Source organism: Rhamphochromis sp. 'chilingali', assembly GCF_963969265.1.
Source record: "Rhamphochromis sp. 'chilingali' genome assembly, chromosome: 12".
Taxonomy (NCBI): domain Eukaryota; kingdom Metazoa; phylum Chordata; class Actinopteri; order Cichliformes; family Cichlidae; genus Rhamphochromis; species Rhamphochromis sp. 'chilingali'.
The window spans coordinates 24034695-24058985 of NC_137939.1; the positions used below are offsets into that span (position 1 = coordinate 24034695).

The 24291-nt window shown below is 39.3% G+C and overlaps 1 protein-coding gene across 2 annotated transcripts in view; it reads right to left on the reverse strand.

Moving 5' to 3' along the window:
* nup210 (nucleoporin 210) overlaps window positions 1-23873 on the reverse strand; it is a 31482-nt gene extending 7609 nt beyond the window's left edge. For both annotated transcript variants that reach the window (XM_080898281.1, XM_080898280.1), the window contains exons 1-32: window positions 23269-23873; window positions 22638-22777; window positions 20927-21058; window positions 19919-20009; window positions 19318-19468; window positions 18596-18728; window positions 18204-18362; window positions 17010-17078; window positions 16808-16914; window positions 16560-16700; window positions 16304-16441; window positions 15921-16076; window positions 15338-15536; window positions 14648-14793; window positions 13435-13653; window positions 13023-13196; window positions 12516-12708; window positions 12181-12287; window positions 11657-11761; window positions 11037-11138; window positions 10795-10923; window positions 10418-10545; window positions 10196-10331; window positions 10032-10094; window positions 9166-9345; window positions 9001-9081; window positions 8712-8843; window positions 8307-8465; window positions 7833-7924; window positions 7501-7675; window positions 5332-5507; window positions 1052-1272 (exon numbers count right to left, since the gene is read on the reverse strand). In XM_080898281.1, the coding sequence (XP_080754407.1) occupies window positions 1052-1272; window positions 5332-5507; window positions 7501-7675; window positions 7833-7924; window positions 8307-8465; window positions 8712-8843; window positions 9001-9081; window positions 9166-9345; window positions 10032-10094; window positions 10196-10331; window positions 10418-10545; window positions 10795-10923; window positions 11037-11138; window positions 11657-11761; window positions 12181-12287; window positions 12516-12708; window positions 13023-13196; window positions 13435-13653; window positions 14648-14793; window positions 15338-15536; window positions 15921-16076; window positions 16304-16441; window positions 16560-16700; window positions 16808-16914; window positions 17010-17078; window positions 18204-18362; window positions 18596-18728; window positions 19318-19468; window positions 19919-20009; window positions 20927-21058; window positions 22638-22777; window positions 23269-23429 (4495 nt within the window). In that variant the 5' untranslated portion in view covers window positions 23430-23873. The remainder of the gene's footprint in view (window positions 1-1051; window positions 1273-5331; window positions 5508-7500; window positions 7676-7832; window positions 7925-8306; window positions 8466-8711; window positions 8844-9000; window positions 9082-9165; window positions 9346-10031; window positions 10095-10195; window positions 10332-10417; window positions 10546-10794; window positions 10924-11036; window positions 11139-11656; window positions 11762-12180; window positions 12288-12515; window positions 12709-13022; window positions 13197-13434; window positions 13654-14647; window positions 14794-15337; window positions 15537-15920; window positions 16077-16303; window positions 16442-16559; window positions 16701-16807; window positions 16915-17009; window positions 17079-18203; window positions 18363-18595; window positions 18729-19317; window positions 19469-19918; window positions 20010-20926; window positions 21059-22637; window positions 22778-23268) is intronic.
* Between the last annotated feature and the right edge of the window lie 418 nt (window positions 23874-24291).

The window sequence follows — 24291 nt, forward strand, 5'->3', positions numbered from 1 at the left end:
AGGATAAAACACAGAAAAACATGAAGATTTTCCTGGCCTGGGATTTTATAAAAATACTCTGCAGTACATCAAAAACGAAAGAAAACCATTAATGAACATATGAACGTTACCTCTGACGTTACAGCGGTTTTATTAGAGACACGGCTGAGCGTTTTGCATTTTGTATAATTTTAAAAAGTTTAAATTTGTTCAGTATTGAACGGCAGAAATTAGGTTTGATTTTCAGAAGTATGTAAACGAAAAAAAAACAGCGGCCGACAGCGCTGTAAACAACGGTAGACTTGTGCGTAACAAACAAGCGAATAACGAAGAAAACAGTACAGAGAGAAAGAGAGAGCTGTGCATGAAGTGTGATTTTATCGTGGTGGAAGCAAAACAGTAAAAGTCAGAGGGAATTCATGACGATGTTTATGTGAAGCGTAGTTTGGATCTTCTTTTGCTGCTGGTTCAGTCAGTTTTATTTTTATTGTTTGGAGAGAGATAAAACTAACAGCTTTAGAATCGGCGCAAAAAGGGCGTAAACACAAAGCGCGGATCCGCCGACACATCAGAGTCAGCGAGCTGTCGGCTTTCAGCCCCGACCGTGTCTGTGCCGTCGGGTGAGAAAGTCACATCTCACTGATTCTGATCCACGGGTCGCGCTGTGTGTTTAAGTCTTTGTGCAGAATCCGTGTTCCTGCTCACATTTACTGTCTTAGCTGTTTGGTGGTTGTTGAAATTTTGTGAGATTTCACCTGAGATTCTGTCATTTCGGGCAAAATAAATTTATATTAAAAAAATCGATTCAGGATTTTAATGAATCGATTTCACGTTATCCAAGTCAGAATCGATTTTAATCGATAAATCGATTATAAAAACCCACCCCTAATAAAAAGTACTTTGTCCTTATGGAAAGTCAATGAAAAGCAATCAGAAAACATAAGAAATACTTATCTAGACTGTAAAATTGTGCCAAATTTAACAGACATTTTATTAACTTTCACAATGTTTTGTTGTGCTTTTTATTATTTTATGACAGCATTTGTGACATTTTAACGTGTAAATCTCTTACCACTGGGATTGGTTAACTGGATGTGGAAGCAGACCACATCTCCCACCATCAGTTTTTTGGCATCATCCATATGAATAGCATGTCCCACTGGAATTGGAACATAGTCTGCCACACCCATGTTTTCGCTGTCCCAAACTGCAAGGAGTGTGAGTCCTACATTAACTGTTCTCACTGTGAGGGTGTGATTACCAGGCCCAACCCCAACCTGCACAAGATCATCTCTAAAGAAAAGAACATAGGAACAGATTTAATTATGATTATCATTTGTACACGTTTCTGTGAAAGTCCTAATTTTTCAGGGTGTTTCAAATCAAGCGAGTTAGAAAAAAGGTTGGCCAAAACAGCTCCAGCCTTAGACATCAGTAAAAGAAGCTCTTAGGGGAATTTTATCACAGGCCAACAATCAAAAATGTGATACTTTCCCACTAAAATCATCTGTCAGCACCTGGAGAAAACCATAATAGAATCAATTTATTGTATTGCCAGGCGTGGGAGTCCCTCATTGGAAAAAGTGCAACACTGCTCTGTTCAACACACACATTTACCTCGCTCAGTCAGGTGGAAACAAGTCGTTCTGAAACTGGGGTTAAAGGAATACCTCTCTAAATTAATCAAATTACTCCTCATACAGGCTATCACTAGATGATGTTGTGACCTCAACTGCTCTGGTTGGATTGTACAGAAAATGAATGTACAACAGTATGAGTCAAGAGGAGTAGTAGAGTAGTATCGTGCAGAAGAATAAAACAAAAATAATGTTAGTATTAAAGATATACGGCGATGAGCCAAACATTATGACCAACATTGGCTAATAAGCTGTTGTTCCTTCACCTGCAGTCAAAGTAACTCTATGCTGCTGAGGCGTGGACTCTAAGTGACCTTTAAAAGTGTCCTTTCACAATAAGACCATAGTTTTCCAAGTTGTGAGCGGACCACATCTCCAGCACACTGTTCATGGTTTGTCCAATCTTAGACCAGCAGACAGTGCTGACCCAGAGCACTATGCAAGTCTTGCCTCAAATCACCTGAGTGGCCAATATTTTTTGGTCACACAGATGAGTCATGTGTGAAATGAAAGACAAAAAACTCCAGGTCAAATATTATATCTTATTATAATACACAAATTCTCTGTTCATGTGTTTGCCTCTTTTTCAATTCCTACTACACAATCAGGAGTTGTATAATATATTTTTTTTTAATTTCATCACAACAACATCTCATTTCCACAAAACTTCAGTTATGCATGATATGTGACGCCATCAGGTTGCCTGGCAACCATTTAGCAACGAGCTACAATGACATCTTTTTCTTCCTTTATGCGCCTACAAAACCTTATGAAAGCATCCTGTTGTTTTCACAGCAGTAACATCTCATTTATATACACAAAAGCTGAATTATATAGGATATATTAAACCATCATGTTCCTACCACCTAGCAACGGGATGCAATGGCCCATTTATTGCATTTATGCACCTACAACACCTTATAAAAGCATCACATTTTCATTTCATGGCCGACAGCATGAACAGGCCAAATGATACCATATGTACTAGTAAATACATAGACATAAATTATACTAATAAATATATACATATATACTAATAAATATATACATATATACTAATAAATATATACATATATATATATATATATACATATATATATATATATATATATATATACACATATATACATATACATATATATATACATATATATATATATATATACACATATATATATATACACATATATATATATATACATATACATATATATATATATATATACATATACATACATATATACATATACATATACATACATATACATATACATATATATATATACATATACATATATATATATACATATACATATACATATATACATATACATATACATATACATATACATATATATATATATATATACATATACATATATATATATATATATATATATATATATATATATATATATATATATATATATATATATATATATATATATATATATATATATATATATATATATATATAATGCATATATATCGGGTCCTGTACCAGAGGCCTGGGAGCTTGAGGGTCCTGCGCAGTATCTTAGCTGTTCCCAGGACTGCGCTCTTCTGGACAGAGATCTCCGATGTTGTTCCCGGGATCTGCTGGAGCCACTCGCCTAGCTTGGGAGTCACCGCACCTAGTGCTCCGATTACCACGGGGACCACCGTTACCTTCACCCTCCACATCCTCTCGAGCTCTTCTCTGAGCCCTTGGTATTTCTCGAGTTTCTCGTGTTCCTTCTTCCTGATATTGCTGTCATTCGGAACCGCTACATCGATCACTACAGCCGTCTTCTTCTGTTTGTCTACCACCACTATGTCCGGTTTTTTAGCCACCACCATTTTGTCCGTCTGTATCTGGAAGTCCCACAGGATCTTAGCTCGGTCATTCTCCACCACCCTTGGGGGCATCTCCCATTTTGACCTCGGGACTTCCAGGTTATACTCGGCACAGATGTTCCTGTACACTATGCCGGCCACTTGGTTATGGCGTTCCATGTATGCCATGCCTGCTAGCATCTTGCACCCTGCTGTTATGTGCTGGATTGTCTCTGGGGCATCTTTACACAGCCTGCACCTGGGGTCTTGCCTGGTGTGATAGACCCCAGCCTCTATGGATCTTGTGCTCAGAGCTTGTTCTTGTGCTGCCATGATTAGTGCCTCTGTGCTGTCTTTCAGTCTAGCTTTGTCCAGCCACTGGTAGGATTTCTGGATATCAGCCACCTCCTCTATCTGCCGGTGGTACATACCGTGCAGGGGCCTGTCCTTCCATGATGGTTCCTCGTCTCCCTCCTCTTTCTTGGGTTTCTGCTGCCTGAGGTATTCACTGAGCACTCGGTCAGTTGGGGCCATCTTCCCAATGTATTCTTGGATGTTCCTTGTCTCATCCTGGACTGTGGTGCTGACACTCACCAGTCCCCGACCCCCTTCCTTCCGCTTAGCGTACAGCCTCAGGGTGCTGGACTTGGGGTGAAACCCTCCATGCATGGTAAGGAGCTTTCTTGTCTTTATGTCAGTAGCTTCTATCTCCTCCTTTGGCCAGCCTATTACCCCAGCAGGGTACCTGATCACGGGCAGGGCGTACGTGTTGATGGCGCGGATCTTGTTCTTACCATTCAGCTGACTCCTCAGGACTTGCCTGACCCTCTGCAGGTACTTGGTGGTTGCAGCTTTTCTAGCGGCCTCTTCATGGTTCCCATTCGCCTGCGGGATCCCCAGGTACTTGTAACTGTCCTCTATGTCTGCAATGTTGCCTTCTGGTAGTTCAATCCCCTCAGTTCTGACTACCTTCCCTCTCTTTGTTACCATCCGACTACACTTCTCCAGTCCGAACGACATTCCAATGTCATTGCTGTATAGCCTGGTAGTGTGGATCAGTGAATCGATGTCTCGTTCACTCTTGGCATACAGCTTGATGTCATCCATGTACAGGAGGTGGCTGACAACTGCTCCGTTCCGTAGTCGGTATCCGTAGCCAGCCTTGTTAATGATCTCACTGAGGGGGTTCGGGCCTATGCAGAACAGCAGTGGGGACAGAGCATCTCCTTGGTAGATCTCGCACTTGATGGTGACTTGTGCTATGGGCTTGGAGTTGGCCTCTAGTGTTGTACGCCACATCCCCATTGAGTTCCTGATGAAGGCTCTTAGGGTCCCATTGATCTTGTACAATTCTAGGCATTCCAGTATCCAGCTGTGGGGCATTGAGTCATAGGCCTTCTTGTAATCAATCCAGGCAGTGCACAGGTTGGTCAGTCTGGTCTTGCAGTCTCGGCTGACTGTTCTGTCTACCAGTAGCTGGTGTTTTGTCACATATTGACAGTGGCTCACCGATGCCAATGACATAATTACCCAGCTACACTTAAGAATCTAAATAGAGAACACTGATGGATAACCTGCTACCTGAAATACAGTTGATAATGGCTAGGAAGGCTGTGGGTTGACATGACTTGGTTTGCTGTATTTGAAATAATTGTAGACATTAGCTCATGTGAGGCTGGGCGAAGATGCACAAAAGGAGTACTCAAAGTGAGGCCTTGCTTTTTTCCCCTCTATAAATAGGGCCCAGAACAGAAGGATAATAGCTTTTCAAGCTTGGGGTATTACACTAACAGAAAAATAAATCTTCCTCTTTTTCTTTGTCATGCTTCGATCTGAGAATCATACAGCCTGAAGCTTAATGAGAATTGCTAATGAACCTATAGGTTGCTTAGTCTCTCACCTGTTTGTGGTAAATGTAAGGTGGGAGTTGGAGCTGTGTAGTGCTTCTCCAGTGCTGGCATGAAAGTGGACAGTAAAGGTGAGTACAGTTCCCAGGGGGAAAGCCTTCAGGTTCTCTTTGGTGTTTGTGTGGAGCACCGGACTGGTACTGAAGCGCAAATAGGACACAGGCACCACCTGAAGAATAACATTAGTGTCGCAATCAGTAACTGCAGCGAGATGTCAGCTGTCACTTCAAAGGCCTGTGCTGTTGCTAATAGTTACAGAGTGGCTATAACGATTCCAGTACGGGCCAATTCTCAGTGGGCAGAGAAGAAAAAGGAGAAAGGCTCAGTCCGACATACGACAGGCAGTTACTACTGATAATATATTTTTAGAAAGATTCAATAAAGAAAACTGGCAATAGAAACCCTCTCCTGTATTCTTACTGAGTTCTAATGAAAACAAAAAGCTAGGATTTTAAATAAGAAAAATAAAAGGCGAAAAGAAAGTTGTCTTTTTGTTTTTTTTAAATACAAGCCATACCACACAAAAATACCAGATTATTAAATGTCTATCACTCCTAGTGCTATGCATTTTTGTCACTTATGTTTTAAATTTTATTATTACACAAACATAACAAAAGTAAACACAATATTCAGTTTTTAAATGATGATTTCTCTGATTACGAGAGAAAGGTTATCCAAACCTACCGCATCCTGTGTGAAACAGTAATTGCCCCTCTTGTTAAATCATGAATCAAGTGTGATTAAACAGATTTTTTGGAAAGCTTCAGTTTCACCAAACACACTCAGGCCTGATTACTGACAGAACAAGAGAGATCACTTAAATAGAACCTGTCTGATAAAGTGAAGCAGGTTAAAAGACCTCAAAAAGCAACACATCGTGCGACGACCTAACAAAACACCTGAGAATTAAAAGTCACTGTCATCTCTGTCTGGAAAGTGTTACAAAGCCATTTCTATGGCTTTGGGACTCCAGTAAAACACAGTGAGAGTCATTACACACAAATGGAGAAAACTTTGAACAGCGATGAAGCTTCCCAGGTGTGGCCGAGCAACCAAAATTACTCCAAGAGTGCAGGAACGACTCATCCAGGAGGTCATAAAAGACGCCAGAACAGTATTAAAGAACTGCAGGCTTCACATGTCTCATTTAAGGTTCATGAGTTCATGTTATAACAAGAAGAAAGAGACTGGGCAAAAATGGCATCCATGGAAGAGTTCAATGAAAAAACCACTGCTGACCAAAGAACATGAAGGTTCGCCTTACATTTACCAAAAAACATCTTGATGATCCCCAAGACTTTTGGGAGAATATTTTGTGGACTGATGACTAAACTTTTTGGAAAGTCTGCGTCCCATTACATCTGGCGTAAAAGTAACAGCGTTTTAGAAAAGGAATATCATACAAACAGTAAAATATGGTGGTGGTACTGTGATGGTCTGGGGGTTTAGTGCTGCTTCACGCCCTGCAAGACTTGCTGTGGTAAATGGAACCATGAATTCTGCTGTCTACCAAAACATCCTGAAGGATAATGTCCAACCATGTGTCAGTGACGTCAAGCTGAAGGGCTCTTGGGTTCTGAATCACTTAAGAAAAACAAAATGAAGACTTTGGAGTGGCCTAGTCAAAGTTTTGACCGGAATCTGATTGAGATGCTGTAGCATTACCTTAAAAGGGCAGTTCATGTACGAAAACCCACCAATGCAGCTGAATTACAGCAATTCTGCCAAAATCCCATCCTGTGCTGCTTATCCTTTTCAGGGTGTGGTGGGGCTGGAGCCTATCCCAGCTGTCTTGGGGCGAGATTTGCCAGATATTGCAAATGCTTGATTGCAGTTGTTGCTGGCCTGATCAGTTATTAGGTTTAGGGGCAATCACTTTCACACTGGGCCATATAGGTATGGAATTTGTTTTTTACCCTTACAAATAACACTGTCATTTAGAAACTGTGTTTACTTGTGTTATGTTTGAGCCAAAAGCATTAGATCTTTATATTGTTGTGCTTTTTAAGCTGCTTAATTTGTTTAATCAAGGTTTCAGCAGTCAGACCGCGCATAGTTTTTGGCAGGAGGTCAGAAGATGTGTTTTATAGTCAATATCCACATGATATCATGTTTAAACCATGAATCTCAAACAATTTTCACATTGTAGCTCTTAAACTGACCTTCACAGCAAGGATGAGAGTTTGATTGACACCAAAGGTCTCTTGTGAGGTAACCAGCAAAGAAGAGATGCCAGTGAGAGAGCCAGAGAAGAGGAAGCCCTTATCGTCTACTTGAGCAATAACAACCTGGTCGGGACCATCTAACATTCGATAGGAGAGAGCACCCAAACCATCCCTATTGGACAAGAAAAAACAAAATCACATCATTCATTCAAACAGTATACATATTTTTATTACATGCTATAAACTACTGAAGAGCTGTTTTTCACCTGTATATGGAACAGAAAGAAAAAAAAAAAAAACACCCCACTGTGCAGGTGATTCCTACTCACCTGTTAGTCTGGAGTTTCAGAGCCGAGTTCGGAGCCATCAGTAACTCCCCAGCCTCTACTTTGGGATTAAGCATGTGCAGCTTGTCATAGACCTTGATCAAAGCAAAATGTTGAAACTCCAATTATGCGAGAGCCTTAATCATTCTTTGATGTTTCTGCACTAGTGACATGTCATAGTTTAATACAATTTGAAGTTGGATGCACTGCGCTCCCAATAATCTGCAGTGTTATCCCTTCAAAGTTAACAGCTTCAGATTTTTATTAAAACTCAGCAATTTCAATGCTCTGCTGCCTTAAATGCCAGCTTTCCCCATTATGGAGAAGCAGCAGGGGACACAGTCAAGATATGCAAAGCACTCCATAAAAGGGGTATTTATAAAATATCTGAATAGGATGTATTTATGGTACTTTGTGTTTCCCTTCCCATTGTTTACAGATGTCTATAAAAAGTGAGCTATAGCCATGGTGCTGTACCTGAATCTGGATCTCGTCACTGAGCTCCTGCAGGTTGTTCACAAGCTGCTGAGCCGTGTGGTCAGAAACTCTGAGTACCACCTTCAGCCCTGTCCGCCCTCTCGTTCTTCCAGTCACCCTCATGCCAAAGTTGTGCTCTGACTGAAGCTCCACATTAGCCTAGATAAGACAAGGACCATTATGAGCATGGCAAAAATAGAAGCAGCAAATCAAATAAAAAGGCAACAGCGATGAGGAAGCAGGGGAAAAGCAGAGACAAAGCAGACGCTAGTTTTAAAAACCATAGTGAAATGGATGGACACCAGGTCTGAAGTAAATCTAAAACGATCAATGGGAAATGAGAGACAAAAATAGAAGCTGCTTATGATATCAAATACAAGAATGAAAATCCTCAATGCTGGGTACCTCAATGTGTCTTGGCTGGACATCCAGGATGTCTCTCTTAGTAGTGGACCAGTGGAAGGTAAAACCAGGTAGCACACTGCCAAATGAGAAGGGTGTTTGACTGTTGGTCAAACCCATCACATATACAGGCATCTAGAAAAGGAAAGAAGATTTAGAAATACAAAAAAAATAAAATTGCGCTGTTCAGTTATTGGTTTCAATTTTGAGTCTAAAATTGCTATTTGGACTCTAAACAGCAAAGAATCGATTTTGAGTCCGTTGTACTGATTCAAGTATAAAACGTTCACACCTGTGCTCCCGTCTCCATTCTTGTAATAGGTGCTCTGATTCGAATGGCAGTCAAAACCACAACTTCGACTTCTACTTGATCCTGAGGAAACAAAATAGTTTCGTCTGTCTTATGTGCAAAACCCACCCAAGCATTACACTTTTAAAACCACAAATATACATTTACCTGTGAGACAACAACTAGCTTCCCGGTTTCTGCATCAACAGCTTGGACCAGTCCAGTAACAGAAACATTTCCAACAGCAATACCTCTGACATGGCCCATGGGATTAACAGAAGCTACTTCCTCATTAGAAATGGAGAACAGGATATTGGACTGAGGCTGAGGACCACCTTCAGATGTGATCTGTAAACAAGCAGGATTGAAAAAAGAAGGAGTAATTTAAATTTAAAGAGTAATCTTGACTAATTTCTCCACAGTGTAGTGGTTTACACATTTCCCAGCAAGCAAAAAACCTGGTCCTGGGAAGAAACACAAAAAACATGGAGGTACCCATTGTGAATCAGGGAATAGCTAAAAGTTGATTTTTTCTAGGGCTCTTAACTAAACTGAATTAACTCATGTGTGCTGCCAGTGCAACGTAGACCTATTGTGCTCATATCCAAGTCTATTTTTTATTTCTTCTTACTAATCTACTGAAGACGATCGTCTTGATTCATGGTTTGAAATAATCCTAATTTTGATACACTGGGACTTTGTGTAACCCCCACAGCCCATCCACATGAAAAAAGTCATTGTAGTTCTGTTCCCTCTTCTTTTAACCCAACTTTCTTCTGACTGATTGTCCTGTCTACTGCATGAGGGGGGGGGGGGGGGGTGTACACTCACAGTCAAAGCTATGTGCCACAGATGAGCACATCAGGGATACCTGCTCTGACAGTTTTTTTTCCCTTTTCCTTTCATTCTCTCTCAACTGAGTGTTTGGCTCAGTTATTGCACACACAGTTGACCACCATCTTCTACTGTAACAGTACACATTAAATATTTTCTAATTAAAGTGTGAAATGAAGCAAATGACGTATTAGACGTACCTGCATCATTGCTCCAACTAACAGGGTCATCTTCCTTGGGATTAGCTTGAAAGGTGGAAACACCTACAATAATAAGAAGAAAAAAATGTTTTTTCCCCCTGTATAAAATGTGCCGCTAATAGAAGACCCAAAATAGACTACAAAAAAACTCCACAAAATTATACCTCTATTTGCTGGGGTGCTGAAGCAATTTTTCTCCCATTTTTATCCACAACAACAGCTGATACAGTGGTCTGACCGATGGCAACACCTTTCACCAAGAAAACAGCAGTATCGCTTTCTGTGGACTCCACTAATGGTCTGCAGAGGAGACATTCAGAAACAAAAAAAATAAAGCCTTAGATCCCCTTTCACTCTAAAGGTAAAACACATTTTCTACTACTTACTTCAGAGAGACTATTGCAGAAGCTGTCTTGAGTTTAAGATTCATGAATTGGAAATAGCTGGCAGGGAATGGCTTCCTATTATCATCCAAGACTCTGACATAAGCTCTCACAGATTTGCCAATCTCCACCTGTAAGAGATGAAAAGCATCCATTAGCAGCAAAATAATTCTGGTTCACAGGAAGGGTAAACCTAATGATGAGTGTTAAAGACAAGCTGACTTTCAGTGGAATTTGAAAGGGAAGTGCTCAAAGACAATAACCATATTTAGTGCTTATAAGTCACTGAAGCATTGCAGGGATGTGTGATACTGAGAGATTTTTATAGTCAAGTAGTGCTTAGACCCCTCCAGGATGAAGGGCTGAGGCAGGACACTGACCTTGTCAACCACTCTTACATAAACCTCCAAGATGTCAGAAACATGTACAGTTGCTTTGGCGGGTGCGGGAAAAGCCAGGCAAAGGTCATGAACCATCACCTTAACCATGCCTGGAAGGATGGGAGAGACCTGGGCAAACAGCAAATGAAACAATTACATTTCAATACACTTTTTTGAAATTCTACATTTCGTAACGTGTGCAGTCTACTATAGATAGACACAGTTAAGATGTTCCTTCTTACCTGAGCGGTGCCCTGAGCCTCCTGGAATACCACATTCACCATCCCTTTAATGCTGGTATTGACAAAGAAGTGCCCTGAACCCTCTCGCAGAGCCAGATTCACCTACAAAACAAAACTGGAGTGAGCAGTCTGCAGTGAAAATTAATCACAAAAATGATTCAGAAGACCATCTGTGTTCACAGTTGTTTTTCTGACAGGCAACTGGCCTTGCATGTTACATAAAAGGGGACAGATAACCACCTCTTTAAAATCCTCTAACACAGGTCACCAACAGTTATTTAACCCCCTACACCTACTTAACCCTGCTCCCATGTCACACATGATTAAGAGGGGAATGCTTACTGAGTAAACGGGGCAAAGGGTACACATTACAACTACGTGTGGTGATAAGCACCATCTGAATAATTCAGCAGTTACCTGAGGGAGTAAATCACATTTCTGCCCTGCTGAGGTGAAATGGTGAAAAGATCAAATCACATCCCTCATAATAAACATTAAATATACATTTTGGTAAAACAAGCCATGAGAAGTCAGTGAGAGTGTTGATGTCCAGACTTAGGGGGGTAAAAAGTAAATGTACTGATGTGTCTGTCCACTGGAACAGTAATCCCATAACTTACTCGCACATCCGGGTGGTTGTATATGGTCACTATGTCAGGAGAAATCTTCACATCTTCAACCAGCAGAAGCTCCAGTGTGGCTGAGACAGGAGTCATGGGGTCATACTTAGGAGGACAGAGGCAGAAGAAGGGGAAGACAAGTTCAAGTATGATGACTGAGGCTATTAAATGTATGATGTAAATATACAACAACAAAATTAAAGCTTTCCACACATTCATTATATGCAAAAATAGATTTTTCCTCTCCTGTACAGAAACTGAGTTACAAATGTATTTAACAGGACAACATGGCTGTTTAAAAAAAAAAAAAAAAACAACTCAGCTGATGAAGTCCTGTTCACTAGAAAAGCGTTTACAAAACAAAACGTAAACTCACTGAGATGAATCTCTTTTGCAAAAGAGACCTTATTACAAAAACAATCCATAGATCTTGAATAATACTTTAGTTAACCACTTCTACTTTTTAAGAGGAAGCGAGAAGCTGTTTTGCATGACTTGCTAGCGGAGCAACTATTTTGACTTACTGGACTGGGGACTTTGGCTGCAGCCAGGTGTGAAACCTGGTAACCGAGAGCTGTTGCTGTGATGGCAGCAATGCCTGTTTGCTGGTGGACAAGAACTTCCTGCCGTCCTATCACAGATCATAAAAAGAAGTAAAAAGTAAATACATGAAATCAATGCATTTTTCATTTTGTAACTTATGAATAATATCGTAGATAAAAACAAAAACAATCTATTCCTGGAGATACTTAAACTGATAACTGACCATTCCATTCAAATGCCCTGAGATTAAATTTTTCTCCTGTTTTTCTTTCATAAATTTAAAGTTCAAATGATATAAAATGATATGATCTTTTACCGTGAAGTTTCATCTGTTTGTTGCCCTCCCTGAGCAACTGAAGCTTCATTGGCATAGTAGGTTCAATACTGGCCAGCGATACCTTTGTGGATTCCCACAGCATGCTCAGAGAGCTAAAGTTGTCAAACTTCCTCCCTTGATGATCAAAAGCAGCCAAATCCAAAACAGGGTTGCGGTAATTTGAAACAGGCACCTAGAAGATCATTGTTTATATGATGAATGTGCTTTTCAAACAGTTTAATTCCATTACACAAAAACAAAACACCAAGATCTTGGACTTCTTTTTGTTAACAAATATAATTAGCTATTTTCCAGTGCCCCTTCATACAAATCAAATTTCAGAAGATCATATTAAAAGAAATAAATAAATCATAAACTTGACATTTCTTCAGCTGGTGTTGAAAAATCAATGGATAAAAAATTAAATGAAAGAAGTAGCAGTATAAAAATCAATCTACACATCTAAACACAGCAAAGGAGTCTATTAAACAGTGACCACATGCATACCACTTGTTTATTCTGCTGCAGCAGCGGACAGGTCAGGTCTAGCTGTGGGCTCGTATACACGGGCACCAGAGTAAGGCGGGATGGAGGAGCACAAACGAACTTGACGACTGCTGGCTCTACAGCGGGATAAGGATTGGTCACACTGGCTTTGTTCCCCACCATCACCTCCAGAACCTGGAAATAACATTTAAATTCAGTTGAAAGATAAACAGCTGTACTTTTACAATGGTTGTAAAAAAATCAAAGTAATTTATTAAGGACACCCTTGAGTTATGCTAATCGCAATGGCAATAAAACGAATACGATTTTAGCTATGACTTCAAACCACGATATTCATTTTAGAAACACACAATATTTTAGTTAGCGTTGGGAATGGTAAATACAAGATATACAATTACACTTAAGGTCCTACCTGCTCTCCCAGGGCTCTGCAGGTTGCCCTGACCAAACGCTGATTATAGTTGTGAGACAAGGGACTAATCAGGGTAAGACTCAGGCTGGCCTCATCTTCAGCACTCAAGTTGCAGAAAAACTTTGAGGGCTCTAAGACCCAAGGCCGCGGCCCACCCTCAAACAGCATGTCTTTTGATGATCCCAGTGTCACCACAGCAACAGATACAGGGTCAATCGCCTGCCAGAATAACATTCAACTGTTAAGAAGAACTTGGCTATGGAAATGTTAATACAAGGCATTACACAGCAGAGAAATAAAACTGGGTCAAACTTTAGCTGCTAGGGCAAAACAAGCGAAGAAACTCCACAAACATGTCTGCAGTATTTTGAAAAACACAAATCAGTGCCATGTGAGGCATTAAACAACGCCGTATGCTACTGACAGCTCGATTGTAATGTGCACAAAAAAACGACAGTATGTATGTTGTTCACAAAAATGACTAAATATTTTAGCAGAGAAGATGTGACATGTCAAACTGTTGCATCCAGTCACTGTACTGCAATAGCTGTCAGTTTTATTCCTTTGTCTTACAGTGTTTGTGTATTTAAAAAACAAACAACAAAAAACAAACAAAAAACCACAAACACCTGTGTCCCCTGTGTATAACGAAATACTAAAATTCCCAACGAAAACCAATGAGAAGTAAAATATAATACTCGCCAATCGTTGCATTTCTGTAGGGTTAGTCTGCATTCACTAATCTGCATGAATGTGCTTCAGTGAATCTGTTTTCTTATAAGATCCATGCTTATTGGCAGTTTACTGCAATTTTCTTTTCTTCTTTCACCTCAAAGTCCAGCTTAATATATTATTTATTTATTTACTACAAGGTACTTAGCAACTGAAATAGCAGCTCAGCCACACTTTATGTATGGTATCATTTATTAAAGGAAGATGGGTGTGTCTTTGTTTGCTTGCACAACCCAAAATGCCACAAACAGAATCCAATTCAGTAGAAAACACTGAGATATATAAGTATTTGTGTATTTCAGTGTATCTCAGACATACACGCACTCACACAAAAAAAAAAGAACATAACTAAAAATGTCCCAAAAATGAAATCAGTAATTGGAGATGAATCCTGGAAGCCTTAAGAAAAAGATATTATGTACAAATGCCTCATCCATCGTGATGAGCCAAGTCCTGAAAAGGACATGACCTTTAGACTCACTCTGAGAGGAAGATAGGCAGCAATGGTGATCTTGGCACTGAGATGAACATTGCCGTGAGTGTAGCTGACACTAAGCACGGTATACCCAGGAGCCAAAGCTTTGGCTCTCACTCCACTGCAGTGGTCCTGGCCTGCAGTTAGCCTCCCTGTGAATCAGGAAAAATGGGGTTGGAGAAAGTCATAGTACATGATAATCTGATATGACAATGTATTAAAAAAAACAAAAAAACAAAACTCACACTCTACAAGGTTTAATTATACATTCGTTTAATTGTAAGTAAAACAATTCCATAATGGAAAACTAAAGATTTTTGGAAAGATGTAGAATATAATAAATACTGTGATGAAATCTAAAATGTTTTCTTCTCATTCTAGTGTTTGTTTCTACTTGAAATCAACAATGGGCGCCACCAGTAGACCCACCAGTAGTCCACCCCCCCAAAAAAGCAGGCAATGTGGGGCCCACATTGGATTGACACTAAACATAATAATCAATCCCTCACTCGACAGAATGAGCCTCATTTGTTTGGTAGCCATTACCAATCGTCTATCTAAAAAGGACAGTGAAATAAAACCACACTATGCATTACTATTAAACCAGCTCATACTGCTTACATTTTTGCATCTTCTTTTTTTAAATTTACTGCATCTTCACAGTCCAGTCGAGGCGGACAGACAAACAGGACTCACCGTCTAGTATTTCAAAGATGCCATAGTTCTCCTGTTCAACCACCAGGTCAAAATGGGAACAGTCACTTAACATGACCCGCTCTTTTTCCCCCTCTTCAAGCAGACCAAAAATCCTGAGAGGCAGATCCAGTATGAGGCCCAACCTGGCTTCTACTGGGCAAGGAGCAAAGTCCATTGCTACAGGCTCAACAACATACACCTGGAAGAAAGCATGATCCAAGACACGGTGAAGAGTGTTACTGAAAAGTGATTAATGCACTTTTGCCCTTAACCTCCTAAGACCCAAACTCTTTCATGGCATGCATTTTTATTTTCTCTTTGCTATTTGGGCTGATTGGGACCTAATGAATGTAAAAACAAAGAATTTTCTTTTTACCTGATATACACTTACAAGGACAATACATTACCACTGTTCTATCAAATTTAAAACGAGTCCATTTAGTATTGTGCTCTAGACAACCCAAAATGTGATGTCCACATATGTGGACGCCAGGTCCTATGAGGTTAAAGTTGGAAGAATCAATGACATCTCATACAATGAGATATAAATATCTCATTTAAAATCGGTGTTGTGTTTACTTACCTTCATTTGGCCAAAGTGTAGTGGGTTACGTAGATCATGAGCATAAATTACACTGACGCCTATGTCACTAACTGTGGTCATCACCCCTTTCACAGTCACTGTGGCAACAGCTGCATTTGAGGAAGTCCAGCTGAAATTTCCACTACCTCCTGTTGCCTGAAAAGCACCAAAGAACAGGTGTCTTTTTTTTTCCTTTTTCTTTTTTTTTAAATAAAAATGACATCAAATTTTTGGATCTGACAGTTAGACTTGGTGGTAACAAAGCTTGATCTATGGTGTTTCACAGAATATGAAGGAATGCAAATGCTAAAGCAATTTATACAGGATGTTAAGTTTAAATTGCCTGCCCCATAACAGAAGTCACTTAAATAAGGAATGATTACCTTTATTGTGTACTGATAAGCTCCAACTTTGGGCTGCCATGGAAATGTGAGAATACTGGGACTAAGAACTATGGGGTTATAGATTTCCACATCCTGTTCATTGTGGACTGGGTTGGCGAGAGGATGGACATTTCCACTCTGAAAGAGAACAGATAGCACAGGAAATGATCGAGCCCTCTCGACTGAAGCGGAAGAACGTGTCAGTAGGTTGTAGCAATAATAATAAATCCAGGGTCAAAGCTGCATCTAAACTTACTTTATCCACGACAGCTTTTAAGGTTGCATCAATAAGTGTCAGGCCTTCCTTGAGTGCTCTGACATGGTGATATGATCCATTCAAAGAAGACTCCAGGATTTCAAAATACTCCAAAGGGAAAGTAGTGTCAATATGGACATTCTGCAAAATAAAAAAAATAAACCACACACAGATTTATAAAACACTGCCTATATATTGATTTTTATCTGCAACTAGTACACTGCAAATGATTTAATGGAAGCACTTACATCAGATAGGTAAATTTTGTTGCTAGATTTGTCAAATACTTCAATGTGGATATCATACACTCTTCCAGTTTCAAGAATCCAACTATCTCCTGGGTGAATTTTAAAACCTAAACAAATTGCAGACAAAATATTGGTCAACTTAATCTAAAACACACACAACTTTTTTTTAAATTAGACTTTCAGTGAAGAAAAAGAAACAGACCTAAATAGCCTGGTTCAACAACATATAGGGTGCTATTGGGTAGGCGAGACACTCCTTGCATCCGAAGGCCTGAGAAGATACTGTTAAGGAAAATTTAAATGATAGACTCCTCTTAATAAAGAAAAAAAAAAAAAAAACTGAATCATTTCAGTTAATTGACAAATAACAGAATACACATGTTGTAGTAAACATTAGATTAAACAGTACTATGCAAAAGTCTTGAGGTACCACTCAGTTCTTTATATTATGCTTCAAAAGAGTCAGACTTTCTTGTAACTGTTTTTCAAGTGATCTTGAGCAATAGTTCTCCAGGCTTCCTGAAGATCTTTTCTTTGGAAATTTTTGTGAAGTCCCTTAACATCAATTCAAGGATAAAAAAGGAACCCAACTCAATGGATGAAGCAATGTTGTGTCTACACAGACAGTTTAGCAAAGAAACCAATTTTATAATACATCTGTGTGCACTTTGCTACCAATTTGATGGCATTTGTTCAGTTTAATATTTGAAAAATTCCAAAAACAACACATACTCCAAAATCCACTGTAACAGGTGTGGTGCCTACATTTCAGCCAGTGATGTTTGAGATCCTGTCAAATTTGATGGACAAATGAACACAGAAAAGTGCCATCAGATTTTGATCCACCATCTGGAAAGTGTGCGATAGGCAGTGGCTTTATTTTTCAACTTGACAATGATCACAAACACACTGCCAATGCAGTAAAAGCATACTGAAACAGAAATAGCACACAATGGAACACTATTAGTCATGGATTGGCCTCCTCAGAGCTTAGACTTCAACATTATTGAAGCAGAGTGGGATCATCTTTACAGAATACAAAAGAAAAGTAATCCAACATCCAAAGAAGAGCTTTGGATGTCCTTCAAGAAGCCTAGAGAACTATTATTGATTTAACTACTTAAATTACAAGAACACTTGCCAAAGAGATTCAGGCTGGGTTGAAGAATAGAGTTGATCATACTAAATATTGATCTTCAAGCTCACTAGAATTATACCAACTTTATTTTTGTTTTATATACTGCATTTCCATTTATGTTTGTACATGTTTAATCATTCCGTTCATAAACGATTTTCCTAGTAAAATATCAACAAATGAAAGGTGCTCAAGACTTTTGCACAGCACTAGACCAGAACAGTAACTGCTCAATAGAGGTGCAATAGGTCAGAAGGATACTCTTATGATCCAGCACCACATTGATGTGTCCCAACTGAACTGCTGTAACAGTGGAGGTTCTTGGATCCAGACTGGCCACAGCAACATCTGGGTTTCCATTAGTACCAACAACACTGTTCTGAAGGTGCAGCTCATACTGATCACAAGGCATAGAGAGCTCTAGACAAACAAAGAGAAATTAGCTGAAAGGTTGGCATTTATGTACCATGCAGAGCTGCTCCTCTCATCTGTGACATCAATGACTCGACTACATTTTCACTTCATATATTAGCAACACTCATGCAAACTCATGTAGTACTACTGAATGTCTTTGCATACAGCTTCAGGAAATGTACATCAAGTTAAGTAAACATTGAATGAAGAACTTCACTCCTCATTAAACAGAGTCAGACCTGTTATCGTTCCCTGTCTTATCTTCAAGACTCTGTATCTGATCGAAGTTCCGGCCAGCAAGTAGATATCGTGTGCGGGGCTCAGCAGGATGTTCTCTAAGATCAGCAGCCTTACCTCTGCAGCACCCACATCCTGTGGCATGGATACCATGGTTACACAACACAACACAGCTTCAGCTTCCCGCCTTTTCAAACCAGATCAAACGGACTGCAGTTTTATAAATGCTGATATGAATTCAAACTACAAGTGCCCAACAGCCATTTTCGCAGATTTTCTATACTACCAAAAATAACTTTCCTTTGTTACATATGGACTTAATTGGACATTTATTCAGAATACAAGTGCATCAGATGAAAACAAAATGCCATCTTAACAAAAAAACCAACCAACCAACCAACCAACAAAAAAAAAAAATTAAAAAAAAAAAAAAAAAAAAAAAAAATGTTGACAAGACAGAAGCACAATTTAACTGTCACAGCAGCCTTGACATCCTAAAGTACTGCTGCTATGTAATATTTTGCTATTTTTAGATGTCTTCGTCTCCAAACTAAGTTATTACTCAAAATGGGCCAAATTTTACCAGAACTCTGACTTCTTTTTACCGTCCAATAATAAATACATAAATAAATAAACAAACAATATCATTATAACAATAAAAGGGAAATATTTCTACTCTCTACTGGTGACAACAGCAAATAAAATGTCCTTTGCACCATCTTACCTTATAAAGAGGTTCTTGTATTTTTGCCTTCAACTTTGCATGTCCCGTTTTCAGGCCTGATACTAAAATAATATCACCCTGTTTCCCAACACGTTCCATTTCAGATATGTATCCAGGAGGGGTGTATGTGGACTCTGAGAATTTAAGTACCCTTGAACACAGAAAAGAAATCAGAAATACATTACTCAAGTCAGTGTAGTTACATTTTTGGCACAGCGCAGAATGGACCACCAACACCAAATCAAGAGATTAATACCATAAGAAGTGTTTAATCTTTACTATCAAACAACTATTAAACAGCAGAACATATGTACTTCTTCAATACCCCTCTATCCATAGCTGCTATAGTTTACATATGAGGCTACACCGTAAGCTGCGATCCTTCTGTATTATATTTAACCTCGAGATAAATGGGTTTTTACGGGACGTAAAAATATAAAATTAAAATACCGCACAGGGAAATCCAACAGGATTGTTCAATAAGCTGTTTATGATTACACTAGCAGTCAGTTTGCTAGATAACTTTTTTTTATTTTTAGTTTACCATCAATAAATCACGTAGTTCAAGACAGCCTTAAAGTAATAACACACGCAAACCTACCGTAATGAATTGTAAGAGTCAGAGAATCCATTCACATCTTTCACTAAGGTCCAGTCAAACACTAGACCTGCAAGGGTGCTGAAGGTGTTTCCTGAAATAAAGCAAAATATTTATTTAAGTCACCAAATAAAACATGGCTGTGTGAGACTTGGTGAGAATTATCTGCAATGAAATTCTAACTTGTGGTTTAAGGCCAAAGTCATTAGTGGCTGTATCTAATTTTTTTCCTTCTTCTTTTAGCTGTTGCCTTTAGGGGTTGCCACAGTTGATCATCTGCCTACATCTCACCCTGTCCCTAGCACCCTCTCCTTTGACACCAACCCTCTGCATTCCCTCCTCCTCTGCATCCATGAATCTTCTTTGTGGTCCATGTCTTTTCCTTTTGCCTGGCATCGCCATGTATAACATCCTTTTTTCAATATATCCTCTATCTATTTAAATAAAACTTAAAACTGATCCCTCCCTTGAACATGGTCCAAGCAGTCTTAGCCTTAGCCTCGCTATCATTGTCTCCAAACTACTACTAATCAATTGTCTGTCTTTAATAAGCAGGTGAAATAGGTGAAAGAAAACCAAAAATGAACCTCATTACAAGATGCATACAGACCCTTTAGATTCCTTAGATGGTGTATACTTCAAAAATAAATAAATGTAAAAAACAAAAACAAAAATTGCATAACACCCATAACACTAGACCCTCGAGCCACCATCAGAAAGAATCAGGCTGTAGCTACAGCTCATTAAACTAAGTGTGCCAGGCCTAAATGGAACCAGTCGAACAGAACAAAAAGCCACCTCACAGCAGCAGCCTGAGGGGGAAAGAAAACACTACCTTAAGCCAGCTCACTCATTACTCTGAACACTCAGAGCACAACATAAACACTGTGGACTCCTTACAGCTTAAGAACTGAGTAATAATACAATATGAGGAACTATTTACCTTACCAATAACACCAATAGGCTAAAATTAGAATAGCACTCTCCAATAAGAAGCCATTTTAATGTCACCTTCAGAGTCCAGTGCATGAATCCTGAGTGCCAGTGGTGAATCCTCAAGATGTAGCTCTCTGGTGGTGGACACTATCTGGATTTCACTGATGATGTCGACAATAGCATCGCAACGCAGCACCTGTCCTGTAACTGCAAACAGAAGGCAAGACTATTAAGTACGTAGGGATGTTTTCTCCAAATTGAATCAAATGCATTTCAAGATTTGATTTGACATGCAAAGCTTGAAATCTACTTCCTCACTAAAACATTTTATCGCGACTGTATGGAAATGAGAGTGGAGAGCAGCAGCTCTAAAGCTTCCTTTATTCCTTGTAGTATGCAGAGTTATCAGTCAAGTCAAATGTTGTGGCTTTTTTGGTTAGTGGGCATGAAAGAGTGAGCGAAAAGGCTATATTAAATTAGGCTTTTAGAAACCTAAAACTGCTCAGTTATTGTGGAAAAAATAGATTTATTTATTTTGTTTGAAACATTTCAGATGTATGTGGCAGGGTAACCATGTCACAGCAATGACACAGGGTCTCAGGCAACAGATGACAGCTTATTTCACAACTGCAAAGAAGGAAGGATGGAGAAAATGTGTTGTGCAACAATGATTTGTATGAAGCTAACCATTAGATATTATTTGGATAGATTATAAAGTAATGATCTAACCCTAAAGAGACAATAAGAGATCCAGGGGGGGCATTGATAAGAATGAAGTTGTAAAAATTAAACCGCAAAAATGTGCGGTTGTAAGCCCATAAAAAGTGAGATAAAGAACCCTCTGTCAATACAGAATAAACCTAGACAACATGCCACCACATTGTAAATATCAAGAATTTCTAGGCTGTTTGAGTTCTGTTATCTAATTTGAATTAAACTACGGGGAACTGTGAAGCCCATTTTTAAACATGGGGCAACATAACTTTGCAGTCATTACTCAGTCCTATTATTCTGACATAGCTGATTTTCCCAATCTAGTGCTCAGTTTGAAATTCAAACAGAGCATCAGAATGAGGAAGAAAGGTGATTTAAGTGACTTTGAATGTGGCATGGTTGTTTTTGCCAGATGGACTTGTCTGAGTATTTCTGAAACTGCTGATCTACCAGGTTTTTTTCAGAGAAATTCACAGTGGTGTCTGCAGAGTGCACAAATACTTCTTTGCAGACAGGCTTAGAAAGGAGATGTGTCTGCTTGGATCAGGAATAGAGTAAGAGAATCAGACGAACGTCTTCATCATACTGCAAATTAAAAACAGAGCCGCTGAGGTTAATTACGTTCCCATTTCTCTCACTTAGTTCTCCATTTTCCAAAACAGTCTTTTGAGACACATGCTTGTTCTTGCACTGGTCTAATAAAGTGACTACATACACCTCAGACTTCTGGTGTTTTCAAAAATATTTAAATATTACAAGCAAAATTGCAGCCATTGCACCTGTCATGACTATATCTCTTAAGTGTTGTACTTCATTTCCACCTTAAGCTGTCATTTCTACTTAATAGCATCTTTTTTAAGCTGGATTGCACACTGTAATTATACAGCATGCAATTTTTTTCCCCTGATGGAAGCTGCATGATCATGAACATTTCTCTACATCTTTATGCAACAGTGTGGAGAGTTATTAAACCATAACACAATACATTCTTTAATCTGACGGCCTGGTTGACAATCTGACTATCTGCATCAATTTCCAATGGCAGTTGATTTAAGGCTACTGCTGTTCTTACCAACATCTTCAGCTAGGATAATACTGGTCAGTCGGGACGGCTGTGTTGAAAGAGCCTGGAGAACAGCTTTCCGGGAGCAACCCCTGATGTGGTCCTCATCCACAGCCTGGATGCTTGCGACCTCTGGTCTGGTGGAGGACCTGAAGAACAAGGACAGCGATAAGTCGTATACACTCCCTGGTTATTTTATAACGTACTGTTGTTATAAAATTCTGCTTTGCTCTACTGTAAATTATACTTTTACAAAGCTTTAACATTTTATTTATTTTTTTTGTTCATGTACTTGGGTAATATATCAGAAACAATTGCAATGTAGCTTAGTAAACCACCAGGACCACCCACTATGAACTCCTTAGTCAACAACACTGTCACCTTTTGACATCAAGAGAAACTAAGATTATATATAGCAGTTAACTTATATTAGCTTTAATTTGGATTAAAAGATTAACTCAAAAACTAACAAATGACACTGGAAAGCCATGTTAAACCTAAAAAGTTTAGCCTCTTTGTGGTCCTCATTATGGCCTCAAATGTACACACAGTGCATACAGTAGAGATTGCCATGTGGCCTCATATGCACCACACACCTCGACACCCCCTTCGGCTACGAGTTTCCAGTTTTTCTACTCACCATCTGTAGCAGCCTTCAGTTGTTTCCAGTGTGAAGTTAATTCTTGTACTTCTGGCAAGCGGAAGCAACACTTTGGGAATATTGAGCTTGGAGGAACACTTAACCTGATAAGCGGTTAATAATAATAGCAACACCAACAGTAATAATGTCAGCGCTTTCATTTCCGATTCACAAGTGATTTACCAACGGTCGAATGAATGAACGCTAAGTTTCCGTCCTAGCTAAACTTCCTCCGTCTCATTAAGTTGGCTATTTCCGCAGTAGTTTTGGACTTATGGCTCTGAGACAGGCGGTTAGGTGAGCTAGCATTGCCAACACTGAAGCTATTTCTCAATCAAACACACGCTGCCTTCCTCACAGTTTCAGTTCGTATCAGTTGTTAACGGAGAGCTGCCGCATGACGATAAGAACTACTAAGTCCTCCTCGGTGCTCTATTCGACTCCTCAGCCTTTTTTATATTCCAAGGTTCTTCGAGACACAAAGCAACTATTTATATGAAATTTACTCTTTCACAGTCAGCAGACGATAGCTTAAAATACGCATGTTTCGTACAATACCCGCCATTAGCAATAATTGGACTTCCAGTGAGCATGCCGGGAGTGAGGAAACGTCATAACAAAGGAGGGAGGGGGAGAGTGGGTGAATTCGTTCTTAAAGGTATACTGTCAATTCAATATAATTCAAATGACAAGTTTAATATACTAGGATATATTGGGGACAGCTGTTCATCTACACGTTGATGCAAATATCTAATCAGCCAATCACATGGCAGCAGGTCGGTGAAGTTAAACAACCTGATGAAGCATCAGGACAGGGAAGAAACGTTGTTTATGTGACTTTGAAAGTGGTTGTTGGTGCCAGATGGACTGGTCTAAGTATTTTCCCTCACAACCAATGTCTGAGGTTTACACAGAATAGTCAAAAAAAATATATATAGAAAATATCTGGGGAGCATCAATGACCAGACTGCTTCAAGCTGATAAGACGGCAACAGTAACTCAAATAATCACTTGGTTTGCAGA